Below are 19944 nucleotides of genomic sequence, written 5' to 3'. Positions count from 1 at the left end.
TGCTAAATTAATTTAATCTTTGTTTATTGCAAACATCTGCCTCACTTACTTTTAACTGACCTGCATTGACAGCTATTGTCGAATTTCAAAGCTTTGCGCTAAATAAATGAGCAAAAAACAAACAAACGAATGCTAAAATTGTGCCAGCTCTCCCCGGTTTCTGTGTGGTTTTACCCAGAATCCCATATTAAGACCTCCAGTATCTGCTATTGCACAATAATCACCCTTTGTTGCAGATGTTATATGGGAAGCTCAAGAAAAGTTTGGGAAATCGGCTCCACAAATCAAAACAAGGTTTACTTACAGAATGGATGATAACAGGATGATAGCAATTGAGAACCATGCTGTTGCATGATGCACTTGAGAAGTGAAACACAAAGCTAAATTGAACACACTCATTGATGACCTTGTCAGACCCTGCGAGAGAAGGGTGAGAGAGAGGGAAACTGGATTCAAAACAATTGGATTCAACAGGATTCAAACATTATATTTAATTAGGCCTATAAGTCTATAACAATAGATACACATGCAAAGTTTTTCGGTAGGCGCCCCAACTATCACCAATAGGCCTACACATCTTTCTGAAACACGTCTCTTCATTTGACACAAATTTCATGAACGTTCAAAATGCAGCCGAAAGGTGCTGTCATGTTAACGAAATTTGGAGTACATTTTGCGTTCAAAAAAGGTCTATTTTCCATTGTCAGTATAGAGATGTATGACAACTCACACAGAGGTCTGTTTCAAACCAAGCCGCTTTCTGTTGTTCAGCGCAGCAAATTCACAGGATTGTGGCTTGTTTACACCACTGAAAAATAATTGTGGGATATAAACTCGCAACTGCGATAGAAAAAGTCAGAATTGCAAAATATAAACAATTGGGGGGAAAAGTCCGAATTGTGAGGTAAAAAGTCGCAGTTATCTTTTGTATTTTTTATTCCGTGGTGGAAACAAGCTTCAACACATGACCAACATCCGATTTCGCGGATTGCTATTGAAATGACGAGAGTTCGTGATCGGTGACCGCACCTAATGGGGAAGTTCACATATTAAGTTTTTTGCATTTTAAAAAGACTAGGTGCAGTGCAAAAAAAAAAAAGCAAGGTCCATAAATGCGTTTTTTAAAACTTTAACTTCTTATAAAGAGGTCATGTCAAGGATATATGCAAAACGATTCTTTGTCGACCTACATTTGGACCCTCTGTCTGAAATGATCTGTTTTAAAGGGGCGGCTCCTCTAAGCCTTGACTTATGTTTGGCTAATGTCATTGCATTGGAAAATCAACGCCATTCCCTATTTGCGTTGAGTGTGATAGGCCTATGTTTTGATAACATTATCCAGACAAAACATTATGAAATCATGTAGCCTACTTATGGTTTGTGATGCAACTGCTGTCAGATCCAATACAGTTCCCTGCTTCATCTTTCCACGAAAGTTTCTTTGCGAACTCTTCATTAGGCTACACTGCGCCTCGTTTACGAAACAAAATGCTCAGAAAAAAATACAATCCTCCGACGCAATCCGGGATGCCATTAAAATAAACCATCCACTTGTTTCTGATGCTGAGATCCTTCTGAAGTCTGTACAGACACGCAAACAAGCAGTTTATCCTGGAAAACATGGAAAAGCAGAACAGTGGAATACAAAATGATGTTTTATTAACAAGGTTCGGGAGGAGCACGTTCAGATAATTAACACAGGTGGAGAGCACTCAGCAATCAATGGTAAGAGGTGTATATATACTCAGCAGTCTCACCTCATTTCATTGACAGTTTTTGCAGCATCCCTCCACCACCCCTTCTCCACGCTTCTAGTCCTAAACACTTACATACGGGGGGAGTACTCTGGGTTCGGGCCGAACTCTGAGCTCGGAGCCCTCCCTCCGGACAGCACGCCAAATACGCATTAAACTTTACCCCTTCAAATTATATGTAAGTGTGAACTCGTGAAAATGCATTCTGTGTGAAAGACCTCTGCAACGAAAGTGCAAAACGCAACCACATGAGTTTCCGCTTAAACCTGAACATACATCCAATGTATGTTTATAGAACATCTTTTTGAAGATATTTCATATTTCCCTGGTTTGTCCTTGCATAATAGTTCAAACAGTCAGAAAATAAAAACTTTATGAGCATTTTCAGGTGTAATGATAAACTGTTTAATCCAAGTTTAATTAAAACAAAACATTTGAACTTTAATTACAAAATAACTCTCGTCATGTACAGCAAATGAGCAACATGATCCTCATCATCTGCAGATGTTTTATTTTAATAGTAAATCTGATAAGGATACCAAATTTCCTAGTAAGATTCTCAACATAGCTCTGTAGCCTATGACAAAAATGAGAGCAGCCTAAAGTGGGCCAATCCTGTCTTTGACAATTATGAGGATGTTCTTTGGATTGCTTTCTTATTATGTTTAAAGCCAACCGGAAATTCTGGGATATTGTTTTAATACTGTAAATCTGAGAAAATTTAATTGAGCTGGAGGATAATCCCTTAGAAATCAGAGTTTGATTAATTCCTGTGAAACCAGCCTACACATGTGCCTTCATAAGAAGAGGGGGAGAAATAACCGTAAATGCTTGTGTGTGTGTGTGTGTGTGTGTGTGGATTAGTGTCTGGAAATGCTGCCACCATTCATAATGGATTTACCATGAAAATTGTGCTGTGTGTCAAACACCAATAACTCATTTCTCTCACCATAAATAACCCTTTCATCTTTGAGAAAGATTGTTGTTACACTTTTTTCTCCAGTGAATGTTTTTCAGGTTATAGGTTTATGTTGAAAGTTAGTTTGTGCATTTCACTGTTAAAAAAAGTTGCTGCCTTACATTTTTAAGTACAATCAACTTGGATGTTTAAGTCATTTCAACTTAAATTACATTAAACTGATTTAAAAATAAATAAATAAATAAATAAACAATGTAAAAACATATGTTGTCATAATTTATTGATCATATACTTTTCTTTACAGTGACATACTTTAAAGTCATGGCAAAAAAAAAAACATTTTTAATACATTTTCATCATTATTGTCCAGAAAAAAGAAAGAAAAAAAGATGCAGTTAATTTAACACCCATTGAAAAAAGTCTTTTGAAAAATATATTTATGACATTTAAAAAACAGTGTTATTATTGTTAACTTAAGGTAACTCTAACCCTGACCCTAAAATTACAATTAAATATAAAATGACACTAATAAATCAATTATTTATTAAAATTTAAGAATTAAAAAAGCTAATTCAAAATAAATACTATAAAAGGATATAAATAACACAAGAATAACACTGGTGACAACTTGCCCCAACCTGATTTTTATAGGGGGGAAAAATCTCTAAAAACAGCTCCAGGTTTCAGTTAAAATGCCCCTCTTGTCTGAATATGAATATGTAGTTACTGTATACCATCATCTTTGACCTTTGCATTCAACTTTAATTGGTTGTGCAGATGACCCCCACCTCCCTTTCTCTCTCTTTCCTCTTTGTGATTATTCCTGTGCATTTCTAGGTTGGATTCAGGAATGTGCTCCATTTCCCTAAAGGAAGTGGAGAGTGGAGCCCAGCCCTGTCGCCCCTCCTCACGGCGGCCCGTAGAGTGAAAAGACCCTCAGAGACCCTGGACGTCCTTCCTGATGGGCCTGCCCTCGATCCGGTCTGATTCCCATCCCCTACCACAGCAGCTCTGTCTGGACAGCTCCTCTGTTGGTGGTTACAGTGCTCTTCTTGTATCAGGTGTAATGTATAATGAGACCGTACTGTATGCTGGAGGTCACACTGCACAAACCAATATAGTCATTCAACTCAAGCAGTGACAGCGGATGTAATTCGGAAGTTTATCTGGTCAGCATTGAGGCTGGTTTTATTACATCTGCATTTGTGGTTTTCTAAGCCTGAATGTGGAGGGTGTTTTTTTTTGCATGTAGACGACAACAGACTGATTTCATGGTCAAAGGTGATCATACACTGTCAAGTGTACAGTTTGAAAATCCCCAGGGGAAACCCATTCACTTGGTGCAGTACAGTAGACTAGGCATTGCGGGGGCAACTGTGGTTGCAGTTATAAAATTGGAAAAATGCAATTATATTAAAGGGTAAGTTCACCGAATATTTTTAATTCTCTCATAATTTACTCACCCTCACGTCGTTATAAACCTGCAAGTCTTTCGTTCATCTTCTGAACACATATTAAAGTCCCCTTGTGGTGAAAATCAAGCTTTTAATGTTGTTTATATGTCAATGCGTTTTTAAAATGATTTAAGACAAACCATGTGCAAATTCATAAGTCAACACCATTGCTGAGTATTTTCTCCTTAAAACTGCAGTGAACCAAAGATCTAGTTAACAATTTTTGGTTCCCAGAACGTTATTTTCAGGTTCCCAGAACGTTCTCAGAACAAACATTCTAACGTTCCCTGTTATGCTGGGTACACACCAAAAGATAATCGGGTTGATTTTGGGCCGATTTCTCCCCTTCCGACAATCCTAGCTATGTCCCGATTATCTTGATGGTTTAACAGATTATTTTATCAGATTTTCCCTTGGTGTGAGGTGTGTTAAGAGTGTCCGAACCTGCTCGGAAGAACGTCGGAGCCGCTCCGATCGCGAATCGTAAATATTAAACATGTTTAATATTTACGATCAGAAATCCTGATGTGTGGGGGGAACTCCGAGGACAAACGCGCGCACGCTCTGGAGATTATCACGTGAAACGAAACAATATCCAATCAGAAAGCGAGATGATGGAAGACACGGTCATTCTCACACACACACACACACACACACTTGCAGGAAGCTTAATGTTAAGATTTAGTATTCATAAGTGTAAATTTCGAGGAAACAAGCCTTTGTTTTTCATTTTAAGAGCAGAAATTTTACAATACCTAAACACAATATTGGGTTTGAAAAATAAGAAAGCTGCAAAGTGCGTTTCAATCTGTAAACAATTGCAAATTTTTGTTTAACTTTTAAGTTTGTCACTGTTTATGTATATGTCTTTTTATGTTTGTTTATCAGCTTTACTCTTTGTACCCCCCTGACTGTAATTGTATAATTCTTAAAATCAATAAAAAAAAAGATAAAAAAAAAAAAAAGCTGAGTGTTAAGGGTTCAGTGAGGTTCTATAGACTAGAGGGATTAAATAACTTTTTCTAAAGAGACAATAAATCCAATAAAGAATAAATAAAGACAATAAAGAATGAATATATTTCTGTATAAAAGGTTATAATGGTAGGTACAATGGTTTTTTCACGTGATTTTTCTGTGAAAATCATTCCAAACACTATCGCAATTTCTTCCTGCATATCGTCCGTCATGCTTATTCTGAAGTCTCACGATATTTTGCGAGATTTCCTGTGTTCATAGTCGAGACTCTGGTTGAAAATCTGTTTGTGTGTGGTGTGCTGTCTTTGTCACATCATGGCATACCACACACTATAGGAGCAAAACGCTTAAATCTAGGATTTTTTGTCCTCATGTTTGTGGTCTGTCACATTTTGAAAATCTTATAAGATGTAAAAAATCTTTTGGTGTGTACCCAGCATTAGTTAGCTAGGAAAGTTTTCTTTACGTTATTAGAACGTTCCCTATAGGTTAGGGGAACGTTCCGGGAACGTTGCCGAAAGGTTCTCGGAACGTTCCTGGAAGGTTATAAAAAATAAATAAATAAAAAATAACCAAATGGGAACCATATGGGAACGTTAGGGGAACGTTCTGTGTTTACTGTCGACAGTCTCAAAAACGCGGTTTGAAATCGCTGGTGTTTCTGACAACAAGTGAATCTCTGAGCTGGTGTGAGTGGAGGCGGGGCTAATTCGTATATTCATGGATCCGCGTATACTAAAGTAGGCAAGGGTGTAGAGTTACATTCAAGCTATTTTAAGGCATGACAAAAAATTATTTAAAGGAAAAAACACCCTGCCTCGTTTTGTATGCGTGATTCTATAAATATGTAAATGAGCCCCGCCTCCACTCTGTCCACTCACATCAGCTCAGAGATCAACTCGTTGACGATCACTCGTTGACCTGATTGGTTACAAGGTAGTTTGTGGCGTCAGAAACACCAGCGATTTCAAACCGTGTTTTTGAGACTGTCTTTGGTTCACTGCAGTTTTAAGGAGAAATTACTCAGCAATGGTGTTGCCTTATGAATTTGTACCTGGTTTGTCTTAAATCATGTTAAAAACACCATATATATAGACATATAAACAATTTTAAAAACTTGATTTTCACCACAGGGGGACTTTAAATATGTCATTTTGGTGATCAAAGGTGAATTTAAAGGGATAAAATGATTGACTACAGGGGAACTTGAAGAAATTTTTTATGAAATCTGAGAGATTTCTGTTCCTCCATTGACAGCTACACAACTACCACTCTGACACTTCAAAAAGTTCATAAAGAGATTATAAAACTATTCCATATGAATTGAGCGATTTATAAAAAAAATTCTGAAGAGACACAATTTATTCATCTATAAACATTGATCAAAGACCCAAAACACCGTTGTTGTATTATAATCTGTCTTCTAATCAGGTTAATTAAGGTGAAAAGTTCCAACCTGATGGCCCATTTAAGAGGCAGGACTAGTTTAGTGTAGATGTCAGTGCAAAACCAGTAAAATAGCCCAGCCTTTGCAACTTAGAAAAACAGTCTGTGCTGAGTACCAGAACGTCCCTAGTGTTCTTTCGGTACTGGCATCAGTCCTGCCTACAGGCCTCCCCGGCTCCCCTTCCCTCAGCCAAACATGACCACAGAACCAGAACAGCTCTCAGTGCCATCGCCTCGATCCATCAGCAAAGACCTCAAAAGCCTGGCCCGAACCCAACCCACTGATGTAACGTACCCACAATTCAACGCACCAGCCTTTGGCGGCATTCATTTTCCCTTATTAAACCGTTCAATTTGATTGGTTAGTTGCATTTTAGAGTAATTTGTAGAGATGTTTCAGCTATACGGTGATGTTTCAAGACTTCATAACAGTGGAGAATATGACAGCGTGCCACCATCAGGGAGCCTAACATTAGAAATTATGATCATGGCTCCTCAACACAGCCAAAATGTGAAGTCAGTCTTCTTAGTCCTAGGAAAACAAGAACGCCCAGCCCTGATTGAAACATGCTGACGGTACTAAAATCTTATTATTTCATTCCAAGACAATTCATTTAGCTTCTTTTTCAAACTTTTTTTATGACGGGCAGTTAAGCAACACACGCAATACGCCATAAACATGTTCTTTCTGAAACTAATGTGATTTACTCATTTAATACTGGGACAATTTCACATTGATGATAACACAGTATTCCCAAGAATAATAACAAACATTCATTAAGACACAGTGGGGGAAGTAAGTTTTTTTTTTAAAGAAATTTATACTTTTATTCAGCAAGGATGCATTAAATTGATCAAATGACTTTACATTGCTCAAAAAAAGTAAATGCTGTTTTTTTTTTACTTCATATCCTGAAAAAAGTATCATGGTTTCTACAAAAATAGTAAGTAGCACAACTATGAAATGTGTCTTGGCCAGCAAATCAGCATATTAGAGTGATTTCTGAAAGATCATGTGACACTGAAGACTGGAGTAATGCTGCTGAATATATATATATTAAAATAGAATCAATTAAGAAACAGTGTTCTGTTTGAAATGAATGGGTTTTACTCATCGAAAACAGGACAATTTCAATTTCACTCAATAAGAAACCAAACACTTTTTTTGTTGTTTATAATGAGCTTTTATTTAAAAGCACATGTATTAGAGCTAAGTACATTTAGCAGAAAAAAACAAAAAAAACATTTTGCTATTATTTCTTTTGTACAAAATGAGACAATACAAAAATACTAATAGTGAATTTGATACAATTGAATGTGTTTTATTCAACGCTTATTAAAAACGTACTATCACAAATCTACAATATTTTAGTTACCTAAATACAAAAATCTGTCAATCAATGCTCATAAAAGCAGCACTTTGTAAATAACACAGGTCATGACACATTGCTTTTTAGATTCATAGTGGATATATCTAAACACGTTCAGAAATAATATCTTACATAGTTAATTTTAGTGATCTATACATTATTTATATACTTCTGAGAAATAAAACGGTTTGTTGAAATGATAGGACGGACTATACAATGGGAGGGATGTGCAACACATTTAGAGCTTGAGTTGTGTTGTATGGATGTGTTCTCTGTAATAGTCAGGCATTATTGTACAGCTGTTAGTGGGGACAGTAGACATCATCACGATAGGATCACAAAGGCTAAGAAAAGGCATATAAAAAAAAAAGTCCACAGTTTTCTTAAGTTTCTTCACATGGTAACGGCCAACTGCACCAGGACCGGTTGCAGAAACACACGCGACACATATAAACACACGCAAACGTGAGACAGAGAGTCCTGCTGAAGGACCCCACATCCCCTTAACCCTGTCAGGGTTTGGGGTAGTTTGACTCTTGCCAGGACAGGCAGAGGGCACAGGTGGCATTATGGGTAAAAACACACAACTAGAGTTGAGTGATTATGCAGTCGGAAGGGAAAGAGATCAAACCAGCCAGCGGAAGAGGCTCGTTCCCAGTTCCAAAAAAATAAAAATAAAATGTGCCAGTGCAGTCAGTGGGAATCAATCCCAGCAACCGTGGTGGCGAGACACAACTCTACGCCATCCTCCCCAACATCTAACTCCGCCCCCTGCGTTAGCTCTGACCAATCAGAAGACAGCGAGGCGGCACGGCTCAGCCACGCCCCCAGAGTTCGGGCATCGTGAAATCATTTACTAAAATAAAAATCTATTTGAAATCAGTCTTTAGCTATATAAAAAAAAAAAAGTCCCGTACCCACCCACCCCCCATTTAAAACCCGTTAAAATGCAGTTAGGCCACTGTTCGGGTAACAAGATCAGCTTTGATGGGTGTTGATCTCGTGTACAGACCTTCATCAAGCTTCTCAAAGCTACACTTCTCAGATAGCGAGTGGTGACATTTAACAATGAACTTGGATATAGTGCTATAAGTTATTCTTCTTTATATTGTTAATATATCTGTGCTAATTACATCGCAGGTAAAACGAATCATTCCTATTAATAAGGAATTTGTTGTCCTATGCGGTTACTGAAAGGCCACAGAGACAATAGAAAGAGACGGTCGGAAAGAGAGAAGCGCTGGTCACATGACCAGCCTCACATTCACTCTCTCCTTCCTTTCGTTGTCGCTCGTTTACACATTCGTATATTTCTGTGTATTACTTTCGTCAATGGGCCGGTTTGCCCGAGCTGAATTCATTCTCCGTAACAAATTACGCAATATTTCGAGGGAGAAATCACTTTTCTTTGTTAGCTTTGTGTCGGTTTTGCCTTCCGGATTGGGCTCTAGGATAGTGAGGTCTTTATAAAGTCATAATAAGAGTCAATAGGATTGTCTCTGTCCTGTCCCTACATTCTACTGTCAGATGAGAGAGAGGAGGTGTCAGCTAGGCCGTAGCTCCTCTGTCACAGGTGGCTGTTCTGGTTTCTTCAGGGGTGGGGGGAGGGGGTGAGGGATGGGGAGATTACAGACGGATCCTCCCGTTCCCTCCCTCCTACACCATGTTGTGATGGTTGTTCCTCTCTATGATGTCAGAGGAGGGGAGGAGCTCTTTCTTGATTGGCGAGGGAGGTGGAGTGGCAGCCTTGGCTTTGGGTTTGAAGAGGTCCGATACATAAAAGGCCTAGAAGAAGAGAAAGAAAAAGATAATTAGATCATTTATTTGAGAACCAAAGTCTTCCCAGAAAACTAAGGATGCAAATCAAATCACATTATCCACAGAATGTGATTGTAATACACCAAAAAATGGTTGTCAGTGATAGTGTTGTCAAAAATATAAAAAATATGATAAAACCAGCATTTCCCTCTGGCATTCTTAAAGACCTCTGATTGGCCATTGAGTTCATGCGCTCAACACCTGTGTCTGTGATTGGCTATAATGATGAACGCTTCAAAAACATGTTGTCTTCGCCGAGTGGATATATTGGGGATCTGCATAATCCTAATATATGTTTTTTTTCCCCCTTTGGTTCCCCCTTTAGTGATCGCTATAACCCCTTAATTTTGTTACATTTGATCTATATTAGTTACTTGGACTTCGTGTTATGTAGGGAGCAGGTCATGAAAACAGTGTTTGTTTTTTTTGGGATGGAAGGGATGACTTTGCAATAGAAGGAGTAGAGGAGCTAAATAACCAGCATATTATTAAACATCTCAGTTACCCCTATTCAGACACATATTTTGGAAGCATTATTGCATGTTCCACTGGCCACAAATGACAATATGGCTTTTGAAATGTCAGATGATATAAAGGCTGGCATTTCATCGCCCGTGACATACGGATACGAGTCACACACTGATAAGAGCGGCCAACGCCTTGAGTCAGTAGTAAAGATAAAGAGGAAAGTTCTTTTGTTTCAGTCTTCGACTGTGAGGGAGTGGGGAGTGAGGTCAGTATTAATGGTCTCACTTGGCGTGGGAAGAACTTTGTTGTCAAAGAGCGATGCCCGACAACCCTCTCTTTGCGTTCTAATGACATCACTGGCAAAACAGGAAACCGGGGAGGGGAAGAAAGGAAGTGTGCCCTTGGCATTAGACTAGGCTTGCATCCAATGGATTTACAAAGAGCTGAAAATATACAAGCCTTTCATGCCAAAGACGGGATGCTTTCACAGTAATGCAGGCATAGGAGAGGCCTACGGGATATTTAGCCGTCTACACACCATGAATGTTACTGAAGCATGCAGAACAGCTGAGCTGGACCACAGCAACGTGGAATCACCGATTCCAGAAAGCCTGCCAATGCGTAAACACACGCTCTTTATGAGTGTGTGAAGAGTATGGGGCCAGTGTGTGACAGGAAAAGAGGTCAGCTAAATTGTCCTGACACGCTTCAGGTGTTGCTGTCAGCCGCAGCGATGCACTGCCCTTGGACGATGCCACGGGGTAAGAAAAAGCACACATAGACTTGCACACAAAGCAAAAAAAAAGAAGGGATTTCCTATTTGGTTATGTGAGTGACAGGCCTGAGTAAGCAAACTGCGACTATCAACAGGTTTGTAAGTGTGTGCGTGGAAAGAGATAGAAAGTGAACAGAAAGCCTTGAACAGAGAGGCCATCAGAGTTCTGGAATCATCTTTCCAGCAGCTGTTTCTTAGATATCCTCTCAGTGAAAGACTCCATGCTCGCACACAAAGAGCGCTTTATCCAAAGGTTACAGCGGATGAGTTCATCCTATAGGGCCTCCTGTGAGGGTCTTCTGCCCATATGAGTGAAAGCATGCCAGAAAGATCATGACATTTCCAGAGTGACCTTTACATTGCACTGGAATGACATCAGGAAACTGGATCTAGAACCTCTGCTTGTTTGCAATTATGAAGGATTTCAATATAAGAGGAAGGATGTCTGATAAGGGCTTTTAAATGGCAAGTACATATTCGTATATATAAAGCAAAATGAATGCACAAATGTAAAATTTTTACAGGAAAAATTTCACATTATATGCCATTTCACAAATGTATGGTTTTGTAAGAAAAAACTATGAACAATAAAAGGGCATTCCCAGCGTGGCATCACATATTCTATATAAATACTTTTTTCTACTCATTTATGTTTTTTGTTGTTGTTCATTAGTCTTTGTGTGCATGACTCTGAACGTCTATAATGAGTATTGGCCACGATTTACGGGCAGGACACATACGATGAACACCTATTTTATTATCTGTTTTATTATTATGTTGGTTATCAGTACATTTTTAAGTAAAATGTTCAAGTTGTAAAATATTCAGGTATGAATATGCAATCCTTTAATACCTGAAAAATGTCACTGTATACTTTTACATTGAATTTCTGGAAACCATAGCTGCATTTTTTATGCCAATATGCCAACAATGAACATTATAAGTGTCAAATACTTTTTGCAGCCACTGTATGCGAGTAAGACTAATATAATTTGCTTTTAGATTGTATTAGATTATCACATTTGCCATCAGCTGCAATCTGGCATTCAGCGGGACTGTCCAACATGACAACAAGTCATCGCTCACAATAATCACAGGCAGCAAATTAACCTGTCACGGGGTGAGTGCTTCCTGTGTTACAGCCCTCTGTCTGAAAGTGTTCTTCCACAGCAAACTCACTCCATTGTGCTCAAATGCTCAGTCAGCACCAGGAAGCTGTTTTTCTTGTTTGTCTAAGCCTGTGGATGTGCGTTGACCTTATTGCGGTACCACTAACTGCATCTAAAGGAAGAATTAAAATTCACCTTTGAGGTGATGTAATCAGTTTCTGGTAAACACTGTTGATAGATGAAAGAAACAAAACAAACACGACCCCATCTTGATGCCTCCCCCACGCACACGCTATGCAACAGGCAACGGCTATGGTGGAATCTGCTGTGCTTGCCGCCCAGGTGTATCAAAATCGTGTTTTCTGTGACACTTTCTCTTTAAAAAGTGTAACATATGTGAAAACACTAGGGCGTCAAATTGCCTAATGTACTATTTTAGTCTCCGTCTCTGTATTATATTTTATTAAAGTGGTTTGACATCATCTACATGGCAAGCTAACTGCTCCACCCCGGCACTCTCACAGACATTCGCTTAATCAGACAGGAAATGACACCAAACAATTTGTCACCATCCAACATTTGCCAGAGAGTCAAAACATCAACACTTGTTTTGGATCCCAGAGCTGTGAGGGCTCACCAACCACCAATCCAATCTAGTCTCAAATGAACCTCACTGAACTTCTGTCGCTTTTCACTGATGGCTTTATGGGATTCAACTTAACTGTGAACAGGTTCATAGATGTCATGGGTGTGTACACTTATGTGTGGTCCTCCATTGGTTTGGGTGTGCCTGATCCTAAAAGCGCCAAACACAGCACATGATTATGTGTGAGCGTGTGTTGCTTATGTTATGCATGTGTCTTAAATTGTAGCTTCAGGCACTGAGCCACATCTGCATAATAATTGTGGAGACCAAGTTGTGTTTTGGCTGCTCGCTCTCCTGTGTAACATTAGTAAGGTTTAATAACACTGTTAAAATTTCCATTCTTCTTACACACAACCACACTATTTTCGGTTTGAGATGGTCTCCGTTACCATGGCTACAAGAGTGTTGTGGCGGCCAATGGAGAAAAAAATAAAGAAGAGTGAAGCTCAGGCCTGACATATGGGAGAGAGTGATAGGATATCAGGACAACCATCTTGCCACCCAAGCCAGACCAGAAGAACTTAGCTATGGACTATTATTGTAGGATGAATTGGAGTCCAGAATATTGAACATGACCCTCTGTGCTCTTGAGGAATGGCGGGATACCGTTGACCAGGATCTGTTGTGGTGAGTGAACTCAAAGGGTGCTGTGGATATGGAGAGAGAGTGGAAAGAGGAAAAGGCTGTTTGAGCGCTGGCCTCCAGCTGTTTCCACCCTTGTCTAGTCCTGCAGGAAACACCTCTGCAACCGAGCCTTACAAGCAGCCAACCTCTCACACTCTCTCCATCCATGTCAGCAGCTTAGAAAGTGGGCCATGTTTGACGACATGAACAAACAGCTCACGCCACTCTCCAACAGGAAGACCTGGAGGATGTGGCCGCAGTCAACAGTCCAAAAGACAAAGAAGGAAAAAGTGGTTTTTGAAGTCTGAATCTCAAGGGTTCTTTTAGTTAAGTATCACAGCTAGACATACGTCAAGCAGCCTGACTTCAGCGATCGTAACAGTGAGTCTTGCCAAAATCTCTGATACAAACCAGGCCTGAGTATAACAAATTGGAATTTTAGAAGATTAAATTAAACTGATGGCCTAGTTAGCATTGTGCTGCTTGAAGGCAGACTGACATTAATTGCTGTTTTGAGATCAGTTATCTGTGGGCATCACAGTCTAACAGCACCTTGCGACCTGATCCTCTTTAGTATGCAACATGCGGTAAGTCTGTAATCAGCTTTTGCAATACGGCCATAACTCAGCAAGAGCTGTAAGTTTCCACCTTTTCTTTGAAGCCAGCCAGTTGGATACCAACCCAGAGCACTTACAACATTTAAACGTCTTTAAACACAACCCCCTTAAGCAGTAATCAGCACCTATAGTCAAGCTTAAAAGAAATGTTTCACCTCCCAACCATGAACTTCCGGAGACTACTAGCTGAGAAGTTTGGATAAGGTACACTGCATCCTACGGTGAAAAATCAATCCGTGATGTATGGGGACATAACTTTGGCATGTTACCATGTGTCCATTTTTCTTCTAAAGACATGTACCTTACTTTACCTCGATAGGCTCCATCTGAGCTTTGGTTATTAGAGATAATCTAATTGGGCCTCTAAAGTGTTCACAGATGGGGAGCAGAACAGATTCCAAATGTAGGCTCATTAAAACAAGTATATAGGCGCCTTGATCTGTAGTGAAAAGGATCTAATTTCTGCTCTCTTCTATTTTAACTTATCTGCTATTTTTTTGTTTTTCCACACTGGGAAGAAATGTCTCCAGGTTTCAAAGACTGTATCCTACACCTTGAACCTGATGAGCTCAAAGATGTCCATCAGAAGCTGATAGTTAATTCAAGCAAAACAAGACTGTTTTACTAAAAAAATTCTTCTTAATGAGGTTATTAAAGGCTTGGCAAATACCTAAAACTACTCTTGGAAAAATCGAAATGCCAATAAATAAAGACTAGAGCCAACTGAAAAGTGAACCACACAGGTTCAGCAAATTCAAGGACTTACGATTAAATGTTTTGGAGGTTCATGTACCAGTAGAAAGATGTTTGGCCAACATCTGTGTACCATAAAAATTGTGCTCTGTCACAACCAATTAAACTGAAGAAAGAAACTCCTAGGACATTCTGGGAATTGTATTTTGATGTATGAGAAACACAACTCAATATTTAAATTCCAACACTAACAATTTAGATATTTTTTCCCTCAGTTGTTGAAATAATTAAGATGGGGTGATATCTGGGGGAAGAGGTCTTGGTCTCTTGCCCACCCAACAACCCCCTACCCCCACCCAAACTTGTGGGCCTCAAATATTTTCGCCACCCCCCTTTACGATACAGAAAACATCCTGTTTCTCAAAATAACTAATTAACTTGCAATTTCTCTTATAGAGAACAGTCAGTTCAGCAGACTCAATTTTCCCAAACACAATCCAGTAAATCCAGCAAAGTGAAGCTTTGCTTACTGGAGGGAAAGTTGGCACTGACGAGTGTGACATGTGCCACAATTATGAAGTGTAAAATTCCTTTTTCCACAAACTCCACCACCCCCCACCCCCCACTCTCCGCTCTCCTTTCATTTGAGAGCTGGTAATGGTGCAATTGAGGCAATATGCTCTGCATTAGTAAGAAAAAGTTTATGCTTCACTGTGATGGATGAGTAATTTTGTGGATAGGGGTGAAAAAGAGAGAGGGTGGGGTCTGGAGAATGTTGTGGTCTAGTTCTAGATATTCCAGATCCTCTTCTGACCTCAAACTCTGGATGGTCTTCTGTCTTCCCTACCAGATGACACCAGATAAGGTCTGTTCTTAATGGTTCTTAATCAGATAAATCTTCCTCTAGTTGAGTTCGAACATAATAATGGACTCTCACAAACTATATTTACAGTAAAAATATGTTTCAAAGTGACAGATAAAAACAGGAAAAAATGCTATAATGTCAAACTTGTCGGGCTGATAATTGCCAGCACATTTACGAAAGGAAAGTTTAATTAGTTCTTCTGGTGTTAACACTGTGTAAAATTGCTTGTTCACCAATTTGATTGAAAAATCCAGATGTTGTGAAGACAAGAAGATCAAGGCCAGTGGTTATCAAATGTCATAAAGTAGGAAATTTCCAGATTGGTATACTTTACGACCAAAAAAGACAAATTCAAGATTAACTCCACAACAGACTCTGGTCTCCTAAAAAGATACTAAACCTTATTTGGAAACCTGAAGCATATCTAATGAATGAAATACAAATATGTACTCACTATGCAGTAGGCCACCAGGGCTCCCTGGACAAAGCCAGCCAAGACATCAGTGGGGTGGTGCTTGTGATCAGAGACACGTGATAAGCCGGTGTAGAAGGCCATCATTAGCAAGGTGAACTGGAGGAGGGGCCTTAGGAGACGGGCTCCTCGCCACGTGAACCGAGACTGCAGGTAGAACTAAAGAAAAAGAGATGGAAAGCAATTTAAACAATGGTAACATTTGTAGAACTTGTGTTTATATTACAACAGCTGAGACATATAAAAAAGGTAGAGAAATGAGAGAAAACCAAAGGCAGGTGAAGAGAAATAGAGTAATTGAGGGGTTGAGCAGAGAATGAGAAAAAGAAAAAGAAAAATGTAACTGAAAAAACTGACACTGAAAAAAAACTAAAAAAACCCCCACAAACTAGGGATGTGGTCTCTCTTTCTCTAGTCACCTAAATCCAAGGACCCCTTATAGAGCTTGCTTTCTGGGAACAGGAAGGCTTATTAGGGTAAGAAAACAAATTAGCTGAGGGTTATAAAGACAAGGGGAGGATGGGGGTCAGGAGGACAAACTGTTGAAGACGCTCCGGCGGCCCATCAGTCCTGAAACCCTTCAAACTGGGTCAGTCAAGGACCCTGTACTCATCACCCTCCTTTAATCATCAATCACCACACGAGAAGGAAAACTTCCATTATGTTCGAAACCACAGCAGACAACAGAAATCTCTGAAAACACCCTTACTCACAGACATTAACAGATAAACACACAGGCCCATTACGATCTGTTAGACAAAACAAACAATAGCCATCTTGGGCTTTGAGCTTCCAAGCGAAGGTGTGTACAAGGTCATGTCTGCTTCCTGACAGCTCTCTCCTCACTCCCAAGGCATTGTGTTCCTACAAAGGAAGGAATCCCTCCCTGAGGATGTTAGGGAGTTGGAGTTTCCTTACTGAATGAAGTTCTCAGACGATGCGGGTGTGCCTAAACAAGCAGCTCATCGAATCTTCGCAAATTAACTTTTGATTAATGGTTGGAGTTATTCATAGACACCAAAGGTGACGTCGTTTGGATGTCTGGTGCATTTAACAAAGCCAAAGATTACAAGCACCAAATATGTTCAACCCACCTCATAGGCAGTAAGACTGGATAAATAGAGGCCTCTTCAATCATTTTAAATTAATCTTATCTCATAAAAACATCCCTCAGAACGGAAGGATGGTAGAGCGATAACCATCTGTGTGTTTATGTGTGGCTGTGCGTTTGTGCCTCGAGTCAAATCGACTGGAATCCACATATGGCCTGCTGTCTTATTTCAATTTACATTGTGGCCCAAAGCAGGAAGTCTTCAGAAATATGCTGAAACAAAACTTTCAGACATTTTGCCTGATTCAGCAATCATTTCTTTCTCTCACGCTACTGTTTATGAGCTGTTGGGTTTATAGGTGGTTGAATAGAAGAGCTAGATGTAACAGATGAAATGGAGATACTTGCTTGATTATATGGCTAAAGTTCATCTTAGGCCAAACACAAATAAATAAATTCATACTCATGTTCATTTTGGTCCAGCTTGGCCTCAATGTTGGCAGCAATGAGGGAATTTCTAACCAAGGAGCTGTAGCTATTTCAACCACAGACTTTCATTCACTTGGCATTCCTATCCCTAAAAAAGATCCTGCAGAGAACTTACAAACAAACGTGTCAATAAAGTCTTTGATCAGGCCATATAAATGCAATGGAATGTTCTTCAACCGCATATCTGTGGCTTACGGAGACAGAGGTCTGTCTGCCTATGTCTGTCAGAGATTCACTCACATGACTGCAAACAAAATGACAAAAGTGAATCAATAAATAAGGATTGTTAAAATGAAGAACATCCATCTTCATGAGTAATCCCTGTGTTTTTTTCCTTCCCTTTTTATCAAATGTTCTTTGCCTTGAGATTTAAGACGTTTCATTACACATCACGGATGACAAATTGAGAACATAATTGTATGTTTACTGTTCGATTTATTTCTGAAGGCTTCCAGGGTTTTCGATCATCTTCAAGAGGTTTTCATCTAAATGAACCTAACAAATAAAAGCTATACATAGATAAAATAGCAGTTTGGTTCTCCAAATTAAGGCATTTTGTGCCTTAGAGCCAGCAATGACATTCTCATGCTCTCCTTCGCTCCAACAGCAAATGTTGCACAATGCAGCACAAGGCACGGAATGTTATTGCCGTTTCACTTTAAAAAGTGGCCACAACACAAACAAGGCAACTAGGGCCTCTGGATGACATCCGCCATATGCTCATTTACACACAAATGAGGGGTGTAAAATAATTCAGTTTCAGAAAAGAATTCACGGTTATATATTTGTGTACACACACACACAAAAACATTGCGATATCCCTAATATAAATATTTTCTACACTAAAAGAGCAAAGAGAGAGTCCTGGTATATGTTGGGCTGTAAGAGGTCATGGAGGGGTGACGTTCGACACACAGGGAGTCCAGCTGACGCTGATCTCTAAAGCTGTAAGCCAGCATGTCTGAGTATGGAGATGTAGAGATGAGCTCTGTGACTTCTCCAAACTCTTAAAGTGGCTCTTTTCCTCAGGGCAAGAGTGGGGTCCCTCTCCACACGTAGGCATCAGAGAGCTGATAAGAGCAGCAAAGCCTGAGGACCATCAGGGCTCAGATACAGCCCATCAAATCTGCCTCTTAGCGTCTTGCTATCAGAGCTCAGATAAGCCAAACGTGCCACAGACGTTGCGATCAGAGACGATGCTGTGTATATGGCTATCTCATCTCAGTGCTTTGTGAGGTGGTGGCAGCAGGAGAGGCAGACGGTGTGGTCTTAGATTCCTCAGCGACATCCAAAACACAAACACATACACACGCACTGTGCCCACATGAGTAGTAACACAGCCTTTTGCAGATAAGATGCTCTGTCCTGCTGACAGTCTCCATTCAGTCCCTTCCCTGAGGCAATCTTATCATCAGATCTGATACAGAGGCATCAAATGGGACAATAGAAAAGATCCTGGTGGGCTATTAAAGGATTAGTTCTCAAAAATTCTGTAATTTTATTTACATTCATGTTGTTCATTATATAAAGCGATCATTTTCAAAAGACTTGAATTTCAGTTCATTGTAATTGCATGGAAAAGCCATACAGGTTGTTCCTTTAAGCCCACCTATTGACTTCTTCAGGTCATACAAGCAGCCATGAAATTGCATGTTCAGTCCAACTTGGGATGGGAAACAGAAAAAGCAAGAGCAAGATGTGGTATAATAAATCATGTTAACTTAACAAAAAAGGTGAGTGTGAATAAAACTACACTTATTTTGCAATATTTTGATAGGAAAGGCAGCTCTTTTTCATGCTGCTGTGCATGGTTTTCGAGGTCATTCTGAAGTGTATTTGCACAGTTCTGGTAGAAAACAGTCAAACTTCACCACTAAAACCTTCTCTATCCTGATCTCAGGTCCAAAAATATTACAGCGAAGCCAACAGTGCTTCACCACATGGTAATGACCACGACGTACAGAGAAATAAGCCTTTGAAAAACAACAGGTAGAGTATTTGCTTGTCAAAATGGGTTTGTGCCCGTTTCAACTCTTCCTGTGATCTTTTATCATTCACCACCTCTTCTATTGGTCTCCATGGCAAACTTAAGCTTCTTGTGTCACCATGTGTTCTGAGAAGTGCAGTGACACTACAGCCAAACCAGAACTCATGGAGTATGAGTGTGAAGGTCATACTGAGAGGCTAGGAAATAACCAGTTTGCTGCCCACAAAAAAAATAAACACATACACTTGCTCTCCAGAACAAACTGATATGCTGATCCAACTCAATGAGCACATGAGGTTGACCAGCCACTCTGATCTTGAGCTGCATGGATATTGTGGTGCACTAAGACCCCTGAAAACACCATTCAACTGCATAACCATGTGAGCTCCACTCGTTCAGTTTAAAGTTTAGG

At 39.7% G+C, this 19944-nt stretch overlaps 1 protein-coding gene across 2 annotated transcripts in view; it reads right to left on the bottom strand.

Moving 5' to 3' along the window:
* Nucleotides 1–7845: 7845 nt before the first annotated feature.
* The window catches only part of plpp3 (phospholipid phosphatase 3), a 36540-nt gene continuing 24441 nt past the window's right edge, over nt 7846–19944 (bottom strand). For both annotated transcript variants that reach the window (XM_084431486.1, XM_084431487.1), the window contains exons 5-6: nt 15988–16164; nt 7846–9703 (exon numbers count right to left, since the gene is read on the bottom strand). In XM_084431486.1, coding sequence (XP_084287612.1) covers nt 9575–9703; nt 15988–16164 — 306 coding nt within the window. In that variant the 3' untranslated portion in view covers nt 7846–9574. The remainder of the gene's footprint in view (nt 9704–15987; nt 16165–19944) is intronic.

This window comes from Rutilus rutilus (assembly GCF_951802725.1).
Source record: "Rutilus rutilus genome assembly, chromosome: 15".
NCBI classification, from domain to species: Eukaryota; Metazoa; Chordata; class Actinopteri; order Cypriniformes; family Leuciscidae; genus Rutilus; species Rutilus rutilus.
The sequence above is the reverse complement of the archived record's forward strand: the minus strand, read 5'-3'. Positions and strand labels throughout refer to the sequence as shown.